Raw genomic sequence first — 12892 nt, forward strand, 5'->3', positions numbered from 1 at the left:
GACCCAGAGAGTAAGCGAATGACGTGATCAACGAGAAGTGCAGGTGCAAAACGCTGTCGCGTGTTGATGACAGCAAGCACTCGATGTTGCAGCTTGTAGATGTAAGTATTGCGTTTCGTTTCTATTCCTTAATCGTGCCCTTCATGCTCTGTTTTCCAAAGCTGTCCCATATGTCCGCATTCCACTCGCTGCTCCCGCTGCCTTGCCCACCTTGCGCAAGCAGTATACGGTATGGCTCACCCATGTACAGTGGCGATATGGCGCGGTATGCGATCGACTTGGGAGCTGCCTCTGAGCTCCCGCCCTTTGCTGTGTCCCTCCAGAAGTCCAGCATGTTGATCAAATTCAGCGGCCCATGCACAACGCAGGTTCTGTGTCCTTCAACCTCTCTACACCACTCTGGCGAGAAGTGAATCTTGTGTCCATTGAAAGTCAACGCGGAGAATCTGAATAGTGTGACATCTGACTGGCAAAAGTCTCGTGTGTGATGACCGGATGGGAGCGCCTTCTCCCCAGGTTTGGCAGGGAGGGCCGAAGGATTCTCAAGTGTAATCTCCTTCTGGAAGACCCAGTTCCTCTTGTCTACGAGCGCGATGCCCCTATCGTTCTCGAATGTCTTTTCTACACCAACCACCAGCATCTCTCCACCGCTCTTGAGCTTCTTTGGCTCTGCTGATAAGAGCTTCGTGGTTTCGCGCACCTCCTGGCCTACCCTCAGCAATTCATTGGCGTCTTGCGCCCATGTCAATTCGCCGCCAGCCCACATACGTCTTGTATACGGCGAAAGAGGATTGACAGTACGATCTGTGCCATCGAGTCCAAGCTCAGATTCGATAATGCTTGGTGTGAAGTAGGCGAGATGGTATCCGGGCGGTACAGGGGTACCTTCTGGCGGTGGATTGTTCGACGTTGGAGTACGATTCAGTGTGATGCTCAATAACTGTAATTGATTCGCATCTAGGATTTGCTTTCTGATCGACACAGGCTTCCCATTGCCAAAGCGCTTGAATATCTCCTCGCTTGCTTCTGCGGCAGAAGCCCGCCGATGCGTGGTAGTTGTGAAGAGGCGACGCGCAAGGTGAGCCATGTTGCGATTGACAATGCTATGCAATGTGAAGATAGAGAACACGGTTGGTTGCGTTGCTTGCAAGAAAGCTCGGCATGCAGGCCGCGTCGGTAACGTGCTGTCGCTGGCATAGCCGACTCGATAACGTCATCTCTTTACACAACCCACACGAAGGAAGCCGCGCAGGTGCGCCATTACCAAATGCAGACTGTGCCATCTCAGAACTGCACTACATGCTCATAGATCATTTGGTAGACTACCATCACTACCATCACCCGCGCACATCTGATGAGAGTTCAACCTCATGAGGTCCAGCCTCCGTATTTGGGTGCTGCCGAGCCGCTAGCCCACACGCAAGTTAAACGGCTACATCCCCCTCCTTCCGGCAACTCAGCACCCCCAGCATGATGGATTACGACCGCGGAGACGAGCGCCCGAGGAAAAGGGCCAAATTGGCGTGTACGAATTGCAACGCGCGAAGGGTCAAGTGTGACGTGACCAATCGCCAACCATGTCGCAATTGCGAAATGGCACAGGCTGTTTGTGAGACGCGCGAGTCAAAGCGCGGCAAGCATCCACGAAAGTCAAAACGGGACAGTAATCTTGACAAGCGCAACAGGGTTGCTGCACCGGGGTATGTTTTGAAGCCAGTAGGAACTGACAGTGCGCTGACTGCCTCAGGGTCAAAGTTGACATGACCCCTCCTGAAAGACACGAGGATGACATTGCCGCATCACACGTGCTAGCGTCCCTGTCAACAAAGTTTCACAGCCCTGCAGAGAATCAAACTGCAAACAACAGTATCGACTTCCAATTCGCCACCCCTCGTGCCCGTCAGGACTCGCAAGCCGGCCTCTTGCAGATAGGGGTAAGTCGACCGGAAGACGATGCCGCTGTGTTTTTAGGAGAGTCCAGCTCGCTTCGATACGTGACTGAAGAAGAGGCACCAGCCCCAGCCGTTCGCCCTCGACTACGCCATTCTGTACCCAATGCCGTGAAGGCAGAGGCTCTTGTACCAGAATGGGAGGCTGAGAGACGCCGCAAGCGCATGGAAGCACTACAAGCAGAAGGGGCGTTTTCTTTCCCCTCCAGCGATGTCCGCATAGCACTACTCAAGGCGTTCTTCCAGTGGTTCCATCCTCACTTTGCTGTTGTCGACGAAGCAGAAATTTGGAAGTCGCACCGTCAAGGAACCATCTCGCCCCTTTTATTGCAGGCAATGCTCTTTATAGGCGTCATCCACTGTGAAGAGCTGACGCTACGCAATCTGGGATGGGGGAATCGTCATCGGGCCCGATATATCTTCTACATTCGCGCCAAAGATATTTACGACGCATCCTACGAGACAAACAAGTTAATTGTCCTTCAAGCTGTATTCTTGATGAGCTTCTGGCGCGCCGGTGCGCTTTTGGAGAAGGATGCTCGGCATTGGCTGTCGGTTGCTATAAGCTTGGCTCAAACCAAGGCACTCCATCGCGCCACAGGGGACACTGACGAAAAGTCCGCAAGCCTCAAGCGTCGTATATGGTGGGCAATATATGTCAGGGAACGCCAATGTGGCTCAGCACTTGGTCTTCCCAACCGTATCCGCGACGAGGACTGCGACGTCGAATCTCTCACAACCGTCGATTTTGAGCATGCGTACCTCCCAACAACATCACCAATCGATGCAGAGCGATACAAAGACTACGGAGTGGGCATGGTACAGCTTGCTTTATTTCTGGGCAGGATTGTTGACGCTGGTTATCTACCGAGCCGAACCCTGAAGCCTGAAGATCGCGCTCAGATCCGAGACGAACTCTACAAGTGGAAGCAGGACCTCCCACTTGTGATGCAAGTCTCAGTTGATACTGGAGATGATCCCAGCTTTCAAGCCAGCATGCTACACCTGGCGTTCAACAATCTGCTGATGCTCCTGTACCGATCTAATTTTATCAATGACGAAGACGGAAGCGCAGACATCGAGGGCAACATCGCGCTACAGGCCGCCGCCCGCAACTCTCGCATCGTGGAAGACATGTTACCACGCGCCAACATTGGCCATGCACAGATACACGTCATCACTAACCTGTTTAACACACTCTGTATACACGTCGCCCATCTCAGGAGGTCCTCAGGCATCAATCGAACGTTGGCCGAGCACCGTGCGAAGCTGTGCCTGCTAGGCCTACAGGAGCTGCAGAAGACATGGGAAGTCACCAACTGGGTTTTGCAGCTCTTCTTTCAGTACCTCGACCGCTCCACCGCAGCGCGCCTCGCCATGGAAGCGGATGACATCGGTATCTCGAGCGTAGCAGCCCCTAGCGGGCATGCAACACGTGCATCTACACCTCTCACACAGCACGGCCATGATGTAGACGCCAATGACATCGATGCAATGATCACGATGCAGCAAATGAGTAATCAGCAAAACGATACCGGCACAACACCATGGTCGTGGACGACCGACGAGGCCAACCAATACCTGTTCTCGCAAATCGAAAACGATTTTGCGTTTGGTGAGGGCGGTATGCTGCAATGGAGCCCGAACGATCTCATATGCAGTGTTATGACGCCAGACTTCGGATTCAATGACCTGCATCCTCCCGAGAATGGGGATCTGCCGGAATCTTGAAACAATATTCCGAAGCTTCGAACCACCACAAACTTGAAATTATATGAGAATCCTGCCGAATAGCCTGACTTCCTCCCGACTTTCGAGCGCCGAAGATCACAAACACACTGTTCTGGCGTATATCGGGCGGGAGATGCGTTGGAAACTACTGCAGATTATAGAGAGGGACTCCGTCCATACGCGTTCTATTAGATGTCATGAGGCCTAATAAGGAGAGTTGGATAGCTCTCGCGCCTTGTAAAATATGGACGCTGCGTCCAGTCTCACTCAAAGGTAACCCACCGATGCCATGTGCAGAGTGCCCAGGTCCATAAACAATGCAATGATCTTATTATCTTATTTGACAGGTATATTTGTTTTCCGGACGCTCAGCCCTCGTAATGTTTCGTTTCGTAAAAGTCATCCTCGTACCTCCGAATGTCCAATTTCACTTACGCGGGAGGAGAAGTGGGCTCGGGAACGCCAGGAGGGCAGTGCCAGTGGTCGTCGTGAGGAGTGCAGCTGGCAGTCGCAGCAGCCGCAGCGGAAGTAGCGCTAATAGCAGCAGAAGCAGCAGAGGTAGCAGCAGCAGTAGCGGAAGCAACAGCAGAGGTGGCAGAGCTAGCCGCCGCGCTCGAAGTGGGCGCCGCAGCAGCAGTAGAGGAAGAAGCTATCTCACGGTAGTGGCCGGGGCATCCAACGCCAGGGACAGCGACATCGTGAGCGTAAACCTCGAGAGCGAAGTACTGCAGGGTGTCGGAGTTGCGGACAGCCTCGTTGGGGCTGGATCCGGCGAGAGCCAGGACGCCGGGGTACTCACTTGCGTCGCCGTAGTGCTCGACGATGCCCTCGCCGACCTTGGGGATATGAAGGAGGCGGTGCAGAAGGTCAGACGCCCAGTAAAAGTTGGTCGCGCCGTTGGCGACGTCGTAGCCGAACATGCACATGCCCTCGAGAGGACGGCGGAGGACGTACGAGCGGTCACAAATCACAGTCTCGGAGGTGGCGTTGGCTCCGCGCCAGTGGCCGGCCCAGTCTGTTGATATTGTCAGTAAATTGAGTGTGAAGAGGAGGACGGGTTGGACTCACTGTTCTGGGTGGCGCAGTTCTGATCGGGGTCATCGCAGCGGAAAAGGACATCGGCCTTGTCGCCATCGACGATCTTGGTGAACCAGCCAATGGGCTCGCCAGTGGGAGCGTTGCCGAAGTACTTCTGGTAGATGGCAGAAGAGTTGCCCCAGCGGAGAATATGGTCGCGAGCCTGACGGCAGAGGGTGATGGTCTCGTCAAGACCATTCCTGATGTACTGGTGCTGAGTAGCATTGCAGGAAGCGTGGATGGGGAACTGGTGGATCGCACCGGCGTCCCAGGCGGTGGAGGTAGCAGCCGTAGGGTCAGCAGTGACGGTGACGGTGGTAGCCTGGCGGGCAACAAGAGGTGAGGCTGAGACAGCCGCGGCTCCAAAGAGCATGAGAGATGTGAAGCGAGCCATTGTGGATAGAGGTGGTCCAATTAAGGTGTCAGTGATTGACAAGTTGAAACCTTGAGCGTAGCAAAGATGCGAACTGGTGTTCAGCAAAGCTGTTCCGGATGTCTGGATGGGGAATCTTGTAGACGGCGTGTCACCTCTTTATACAATCCGATTCCATGGACCGTAAGCCTGGTAAACAGCGCGCAAGTTCTTCTCGGTACTCTTCCACCGAAGCGGCCCTGCTTCTCTCAACGCCAAGACTCCATGGTATGCGCCTCAATGCTACATCTATAGGTCTATCACCACCTCTGAGGTCACTTTTTCGAGCTAAGAAGGCAGAAGAGCGATCTATTTCTTGGCTCGCGGCTCGTTTAGCGTGGGTTCTCGCATGGTTGAGCCACTGCTGCAGGCCTGGTAGGCCTAGCTTACGAAGTTTCTCCGTGCGATGCTCGTTCGAATATATCGAGCACCATGATGGTCTACCAGTGGCAAGATTTTCACGCCTTTAAGAGACAAAGCGTCGGTAGGAGTACCTGCGTTAGGAAAAGTCAAGGGCCTGATTGCATAGAGCTGCAACTTTCCGCAGCATACCTCCACGAATGTGTCATGGTGGTCAGCAAAAGCAAGTCGAGGCTGAGTATCTCGGGACACGGTACTTTGAGTATGCTTGCGGCTTGTTTTGCCGCATTTTTGGCAGTGTCCGCAATGCGTCTTGCACATGGCGAACATGGCAACCTTCGCTGACAGTGGCGCAGTTATGTATGCACAGCGTCCGTTCACAAGACAGGGTATACCACAATATCTCGAATGTGACGTTCTTCGGAGGAGTCCACGGGTACTCCAGCCACCCCACGTTCGTAAGTTACCAAACGTTCACCCGCCAAGCAAAACCAAGACACGTCCCGGAAGCTAAGACCACGCCACGGACCCGCTCCTCTGAGTAGAGGGTACTCGGAATAGACGTTGATCTACCACTTTGTTGCTTAGATTTGCCTTGTGATAGTTACCAGGACGCGGCGGTGTGGTCGGGTTTTGACACTTGGCATGCGTGTTCCACGGTTAAGTTGATGGTCACAGGACCCTTCAAAGATGATTATCTAAACCTCGAATCCCTAAGTCCTCAAAGCCTCGAAACCCGCATCTCTGTCCAACTCTTCATTCGACGATAAAGTGGACTCCGCCGTACTTGGCAACCTTGGCCTTGTCCATCACAGTGCTCAAACATCCACCCACGCCAAGCACCTGCCATTTGGACGGCGGTTGAAAGATTTTGCAGCACGCATACTTTGCCGCTCTAACACGGCAGTTCTCAGCTGAAAAATCGTGCCGCAAAACCGTCCAAGACCTTCCTAGTCGATATAATAAGGTTGCGTTGCGGCTCGAGTGCTCGAGTCCGATACAACTCACCCGCCCGGCGCGCCTGTCGTAACACACAAGATCCAACATGGCCCCAGTCATCCGCCTTACCGCTGCTCTGGCTCTTGTGGCATGTGTTGCTGCGCAGAACCCTGAGGATTTCAACCCTAATCCCAACCCCAACGCGGCTGTCGCGACTTCAACGGCTTCTTCGACTACCGCTGTCGCGGGCTCTGCCAGTGCCGCTGGTGCTCAGACTGTGACCGTCACTGCAACAGCGACCATTACACAAGCCTCTTCTGCGGCACCGGCTATCACCATTGTGTCCGACTGCCATGCCCACGAGACGGTCAAGTAAGTCGACACCTTGTACATACTTCCCGATCAATTTCGGCGCTAACTTACAGCAGCTGGTGCATGGTTGGTACCGAGGAGTACCAGATAGTCGGACCTACGGCAACGGAAGAATTCCAAGCACAGTACACCGACTGCCATACGCATGGTTCTGAGACGTGAGTACGATTGTCAAATGACCCCGAGACCCTACTGATCCCAGTCTAGATACTGCGTTGACGATGCTGGTGGAGACGTCAAGGTACTCGTGGAGTCGACCGAGGAAGATTCCCACGCCGACGAGACGTCTGAGGAATCTGCTGGAGCTGAGGAGAACTGCCATTTCCACGCCGGTGTTGAGTAAGTCTCCCAAGAACCTTGCTGAGACCAGCGACTAACAGTCCATAGGCACTGCGTGGGCGGAAGCGAAAGCGAGGTCTCCTGCGATGCCACTCCCCGCGACTACAACATCGGTTTGCGCATCGGTCTGCTTTTTGTCATCATGGCTACCAGCGCCTTCGGCGTCTTCATGCCCATCCTGACGACCCGCTTCAACATCATCTCGCAGACGAACATCATCTTCGTCATTCTAAAGCAGTTTGGTACCGGTATCGTGCTGTCGACCGCGTTCATCCACCTCTTCACCCACGCCGAGCTCATGTTCGGCAACGAGTGTCTGGGTGAGCTGCAGTACGAAGGGACCACCGCTGCCGTCTTCCTCGCCGGTCTCTTCCTGTCCTTCCTGGCCGACTACCTCGGCGCGCGCTTCGTGCAGTGGCGCCAGAAGAAGCACGCCTCCACCGACAGCGAGACCAGCACATCCACAAATGGCAGCGACAAGGCCGTATCTGCAGCCAGCAAGTCCACGCCTGAGAACGAGCTCGGCCACGGCCACGGCTCTCCTCATGCCCACGGCGCCCTCCAACAGGCGACCCCGATGGAAGAGAAGATCAACGTCATGAACCTGGAGGCCGGCATCATCTTCCACTCGATCCTGATCGGCATCACACTTGTCGTAGCGGGCGACTCGTTCTTCATCACGCTATTCGTCGTGATCCTATTCCACCAGATGTTCGAGGGCATAGCGCTGGGGACGTGCATCGCAGAGCTGCCGCGGGCCGCGGCGTCGACGCTTCAAAAGTGCATCATGGGCGGGACGTTTGCGCTTATCACGCCCATTGGGATGGCGATTGGGATCGGCGTGCTGAACTCGTTCAACGGGAATGATCCGTCGACCATCGTTGCGATTGGAACGCTAGATGCGCTGTCCGCGGGCATCCTGGCGTGGGTTGGCATCGTCGAGATGCTGGCCCGCGACTGGATGCATGGCCGCCTGCTGAACGCGGGGGTTGGCAGGTCCGCGGCGGCCATGGTCGCGCTGGTGTGCGGGCTGGTGCTGATGAGCGTGCTTGGGAAGTGGGCGTGAGCACACGCGACGAAGAGCTGTAGACGAGAACGACAACCAGAATGATAGCCGGAATGATAGCCGGAATGATAGCCGGAATGAATTACTACTTTGACGCCCATCTCGTTCAGAAAGCGGGAGTGATTACACGGCCGGCTTGACCACATAGCCGACGCGCGGAAAATGCAGCCGAATCCCGTTCTCCAGCTCGACAACAACCTCCCTGCGATCCGCGCCCACCAGCCGGCCCCGCTGCGGATGCCTGCCCGGCTCCGTATCGCTATTCTCAACCGTGACGAGCGTGCCGGCCCCAAGGCCCAGGGGATCCGCCTCGTCGACGCCGATGTCGCGCGCCGTGTACGCCGCGCCCTGCACCGCGTCCCACACGGCTTCCGCACCCAGTTCGGTGTACGTCGGCGTTGGCCACTGCGCAATCCACTTGTGTATGCGGGGGAACTCGCGCTCCGAGAACCCAGGCTCCTGCGCCAGGCCAATGGCCCTCAGACTCCAGCCGACCGCCCAGCCGGCGTGCAGATCCGCGAGGCCGAAGGAGTCGCCCGCGATGAAAGGGCCCGGGGCGAGGAACTCGCGCTCGATGACGTCGAAGCGGGCGCGCATCTCAGCGAGCCCGCTGGGGCGGAGCGCGGGGTACTCTGGGTCCGCGAGTGCGGGGAAAATGGACAGGCGGTCCTTGATGAACTCGGGCGTCAGCGCGGCGGCGGGAACGATGCGCAGCGCGCTGGCGAAGAGTTGCGTGCCGAAGACGTCGAACGCGGCGTCGGCGGGCGTCGTGCGCAGACCACCGTAGCGCGCTTGCAGCTCCGCTAGGATCAGCGAGGTGTCGGCGTAAATGTCCTTTCCCAGCGCGAGCAGCGGGATGCGGCGGTACGTTATGTCGAGCTTTGCGAGGATGGGGCGCGGGAGCACAATGGGCTGGTTGGAGCGCTGGAAGGCAATGTTGGAGGCGGCGAGGGCGGCGCGGATTTTCTGGCCATAGGGGGAGAAGTCTGCGGCGTCAGTTCTGCAGAGAATAGAGGGGCGAGGGGAGTGGTGCCGTAGTCAAAGGTGATTATCGGGGCGGTGGACATGGTCGCGGCGACTTTTGGCTCGGTCGGTGAGTCTCGCTGGTCGTGCTCGAGGGGGGAGGTCAGGCAACTCGACCTCGGTGTGTATGCCCACGACCTGTGGCAGCATCGCTGCTTATATCTCGCGCTTCTCGCAGTAGGTAGCCGGACCCTTCACCCTGTGGGCTTCAGCGGGGTAGCCTTGATCTGATTGCGCCAGATCCATGGCGTCGGCCTCTTGTCCGAGCGTGCGAGTGTCGTCATCCAACCATGTTGCGTCTTCTATTTGTCAATTCCATCTGGCCATGATGTTTTGGGAGCAGTCGTGGTGAATCAAGGGGTCTCGACGTCTGGACGCGCCGTTGCCGAGCACGCCATGTGGGGAACAACATGATCGTCATGTAACCGAGATGACGGCACCAGCGGGGCCGATGCGCGTTTCGCGAGGCGACATCCAGCAGCGAATGTATCAACGCCGAGGCGCTATTTGCTAAGAGCACGACGGCTGTGGGCGCGGTGTTGTTGGCGCAGGTGCAGTATCACGGGACTATGCATGGGAAAGTCTGAGTGGTTAGCTGGAAGCAGTCGATCTGTGAAACGGTGGAAGCCTGAGATGGAGAGTAGTATTTGGGCAGTCCCTGCCGTTCACAGTAAACCGCGCCCTATCCAAGGCCCAACGCCAACAGACCCCCCTCCCCATCATCCAGGCCGCCTTGCAGCCTTCCGCTCCGGCTTCCTAGTGCGCCTTGCCCGTCACGGGGCACACGGCATCCTTCGCCGCTCCCTCGACGCTGGGGTGCGTGACGACCTTGCTCTTATGGTGTCCGACGGTCGCCTTGGTGACGGGGCAGACATCCTCAGGGCCGGCCTTCAGCATGTCCGGGTGATCAGGCGGCAGGACCGTGGTCGCGGTGCCGACGACGGGGCAGAGGCCGTCATCGAGCTCCTGCGCCTGGGGCTCGTTGACGGCCTTCTTGAGCGCGGGGCACGATGTGGCTTCGTTTGAGCGTTGCGGGATATTCGGGTGCTTGTCGAGGTTGTGGTGGTGGTCTGTGGTCGCGCCTACGACGGGGCACTGTGCGTGTCAGTATGGCTTGGTTTTGGGAGGAGAAGAGTCGAGTCCCACCGTCTGGCCGTCGACGTTGAGGTCGACCTCCGGGTGGTTGGGCGGGAGGACGCTGTTGGCGGTTCCGATGACTGGGCAGGTCGCCATGTTGTGTGATGTGCTGAGTGTGAGTTGTGTGTGAGTGTACGTTACGAGCGGGTGAGAAGCTTTTGTGATGAGGGAGGAGTGAGGCTCTCCTTAACGTATCCGTCTCGAGCTACCCACTTCCCCAGGTTTACCAGACCCTATGGTTGTCTAGCATCGAGTAGCGTGACGTAAACCTGCGCCTTGTTTGGGGCGGCTTCATTCCTGCACGTCGCAAAAAGAGGCTTTGTTGGCCGTTGGATCATTGCTCTTACAACTCATTCATATGCTACATCGCTGCGACACACCAAAGACCCTCTCTTTGTGGCAAGCATGTTCATCATTGTTGTATTTGTTCCCCAGTTGAGCTCCAGGGAAGCTGCAACAGATGCGGTGCGAGGAGCAGGCACTAGCGCATGGTCACAGCCAATGAGCGGTATCATAGTAATCAGCGTACAACGCTTATTAGGTGCGTCATGATTGGCCGCACCCACTGGCCGTTTCTCGTGCCTTACATGTCTTGCCCTGGTTGGCCCAGGTAGGTATGTTGCTCGTCCAGCCTCTCGCTAATTCCATCCCCTGTCTGCACTTGAGCAACGTGCTCCCAAATCATATCAACCGCAAGGACAAGCTATTCAACGCCTACCATTACCCTGCTTCGTGACAATGTTTTCATCGCAATGCTGAACCTTGCGCTCCCTATTGAAATTAAACAAGCATCCGGTGACGAGGTAGGGTTGCCTGGACAAAGAGACAACGCACCGACCAAATAAAGGGGGCAACGCTATTCGGACGCACGCTATACACCCCTCTGCGGAGGTCGCAGTTCATCAGTACCACGCATGTCTTTGCAAAGAGAGATCGCAGTGAGCCGACAGTGTCAGTCACAAGGATATTCGCGTGGTATTAGGGAAGATGTGCCGCCAACGTGCCCGCTGGACCTTGGCGATCACGTTTGCAAGGCGGGTGTGGCAATGACTGGACTGTGGAGGATGACACGAGCGTCCTTTTGTAGATATGCGCAGGCCTTCTTGCAAAACGCTAGCTTCTGTAGTCCTTATAGGGGCGATTCGGGTCCCTAGAGTATTCAGCGCAGTGTGTTGGGTCAAATGTTGTGCGCCATGAAAAGTCGAAGTATTAGCCTTCTTATATCTTCCAGACCTATAGTAGCTAAGGGAAAGCCCCACCGAAGGCGTCGTTGTATCGATCGCCCGTCGATCACGTTGGCCTGAACAAGACTGTAAATATTCAGTGCCACTAGGAGGCCAGTTCCACTAGAAATCGCCCACTGCATCAAGTGGATTGGCAGCACAACTGCGACCCAGGAACAAAGATACGACAGATAATCATGTAGGTGATGCGCGATTAGCAGCACGAACATGAACATACAGAAGAGGGTCGTGACTCCCAAAAGAATGTCGAAGGTGCGGTACTGTGGTGCCCCGGTGCGTAGAATTCTCTAAAGTGCGTCGTCGGCGACCCCCGGTGGGAAGAAAGGCGAGAATACGAAGGAGATCACTGTACGGTATCTAACTATTGATCATTGCTGACTCAGCGGCTGGCTGGAGAGGCGTAGTACAGTAACCCTACGGGCACCTTGCTCCCGGAGGTGTCGTTGCGTTTGGCTGATCGATCCAACTCAGAAAGCAAGCGCGGCCGACCAAGTGCTGACAGGGCTTTAAGCGCGTGGGCTGCACCCAGCTGTCATCCTCATATCCGCATAGAATGGTTCTTTACAGATGAAACCTCTTCGTCCGAGGAGGTGGGTTCGCTTAGTGTGCAGATATAGTCGTTCTTGTAGGAAGGAAGGAGCACCCGCTGCACAGTCCAGTGAGTGTGAATTCTCGTGTTTCTTGCGCAAAGCGTGTGAAACTGGCATGAATGTCTTGTGCGAAACGTGTGCAGAATCTACGGACGTCTCGTAACCGGTCAGTACCAATGTCGCCTGTTCTCTCCTCGAGTTTGATCTTCTGGTCGAATTCTGCGTCCATATTTCGATTGCTTGCGTCAAGTCGGTGTTATATGAGATAGCTGCTGTGAACTACATATCAATATTCATAGGCGAACCCGTCGTGCATCAACTGCCTTGCAATAGCAGCTGCGGGAGCTAAGTATGTTGTCCAGATCTGATCCATGATTCGGATTTGATACCCTGAGAACCGGCCATGCCGCCTCGTCCATGTCAAGACGCGTCAGTTTCGACACGTACAGAGCTGCCCCCGTGGGAAAAGCAATAGTTCGGATTGTCACGTATACTTTCAATTCAACGTAGGCACAGGAAGAACCGATCCGTATTAATTTCTGCGCTGAAGGTTCGTGAGCGAAAAATGTTGATCCCGGGACGCACATTTCTAGGGCTGTGCTACATTGTCGGCTATGAGACCCTCGGAAGATGTGGGTATAAGAACGAGAATG

At 55.8% G+C, this 12892-nt stretch overlaps 6 protein-coding genes across 6 annotated transcripts; 2 read left to right on the forward strand and 4 right to left on the reverse strand.

The window, feature by feature from the left end:
* Positions 1–45: 45 nt before the first annotated feature.
* M421DRAFT_425812 (uncharacterized protein) lies at positions 46–1294 on the reverse strand. The gene has a single exon (XM_033594201.1). It carries the CDS (start codon positions 1085–1087, stop codon positions 122–124), a length of 966 nt encoding a protein of 321 aa, XP_033443692.1. The 5' UTR covers positions 1088–1294; the 3' UTR covers positions 46–121.
* A 105-nt stretch (positions 1295–1399) lies between these two features.
* Positions 1400–4136, forward strand: M421DRAFT_425813 (uncharacterized protein). The gene is made up of 2 exons (XM_033594202.1): positions 1400–1700; positions 1748–4136. Exons 1-2 carry the CDS (start codon positions 1474–1476, stop codon positions 3678–3680), a joined length of 2160 nt encoding a protein of 719 aa, XP_033443693.1. The 5' UTR covers positions 1400–1473; the 3' UTR covers positions 3681–4136.
* On the reverse strand, positions 4112–5151 carry M421DRAFT_96104 (zincin; the record flags this gene model as incomplete). The annotated part of the gene is made up of 2 exons (XM_033598368.1): positions 4112–4695; positions 4749–5151. The coding sequence occupies 2 exons, from the start codon at positions 5149–5151 to the stop codon at positions 4112–4114; spliced, it is 987 nt and encodes a 328-aa protein (XP_033443694.1).
* A 1423-nt stretch (positions 5152–6574) lies between these two features.
* On the forward strand, positions 6575–8245 carry M421DRAFT_75349 (Zip-domain-containing protein; the record flags this gene model as incomplete). Its single annotated transcript, XM_033597118.1, has 4 exons — positions 6575–6840; positions 6897–6998; positions 7048–7179; positions 7228–8245. 4 exons carry the CDS (start codon positions 6575–6577, stop codon positions 8243–8245), a joined length of 1518 nt encoding a protein of 505 aa, XP_033443695.1.
* Positions 8246–8368: 123 nt separating this feature from the next.
* Positions 8369–9312, reverse strand: M421DRAFT_104431 (uncharacterized protein; the record flags this gene model as incomplete). Its single annotated transcript, XM_033587022.1, has 2 exons — positions 8369–9231; positions 9279–9312. The coding sequence occupies 2 exons, from the start codon at positions 9310–9312 to the stop codon at positions 8369–8371; spliced, it is 897 nt and encodes a 298-aa protein (XP_033443696.1).
* Positions 9313–10024: 712 nt separating this feature from the next.
* Positions 10025–10501, reverse strand: M421DRAFT_75433 (uncharacterized protein; the record flags this gene model as incomplete). The annotated part of the gene is made up of 2 exons (XM_033597128.1): positions 10025–10363; positions 10415–10501. The coding sequence occupies 2 exons, from the start codon at positions 10499–10501 to the stop codon at positions 10025–10027; spliced, it is 426 nt and encodes a 141-aa protein (XP_033443697.1).
* Between the last annotated feature and the right edge of the window lie 2391 nt (positions 10502–12892).

This window comes from Didymella exigua, assembly GCF_010094145.1.
Source record: "Didymella exigua CBS 183.55 unplaced genomic scaffold M421scaffold_50, whole genome shotgun sequence".
NCBI classification, from domain to species: Eukaryota; Fungi; Ascomycota; class Dothideomycetes; order Pleosporales; family Didymellaceae; genus Didymella; species Didymella exigua.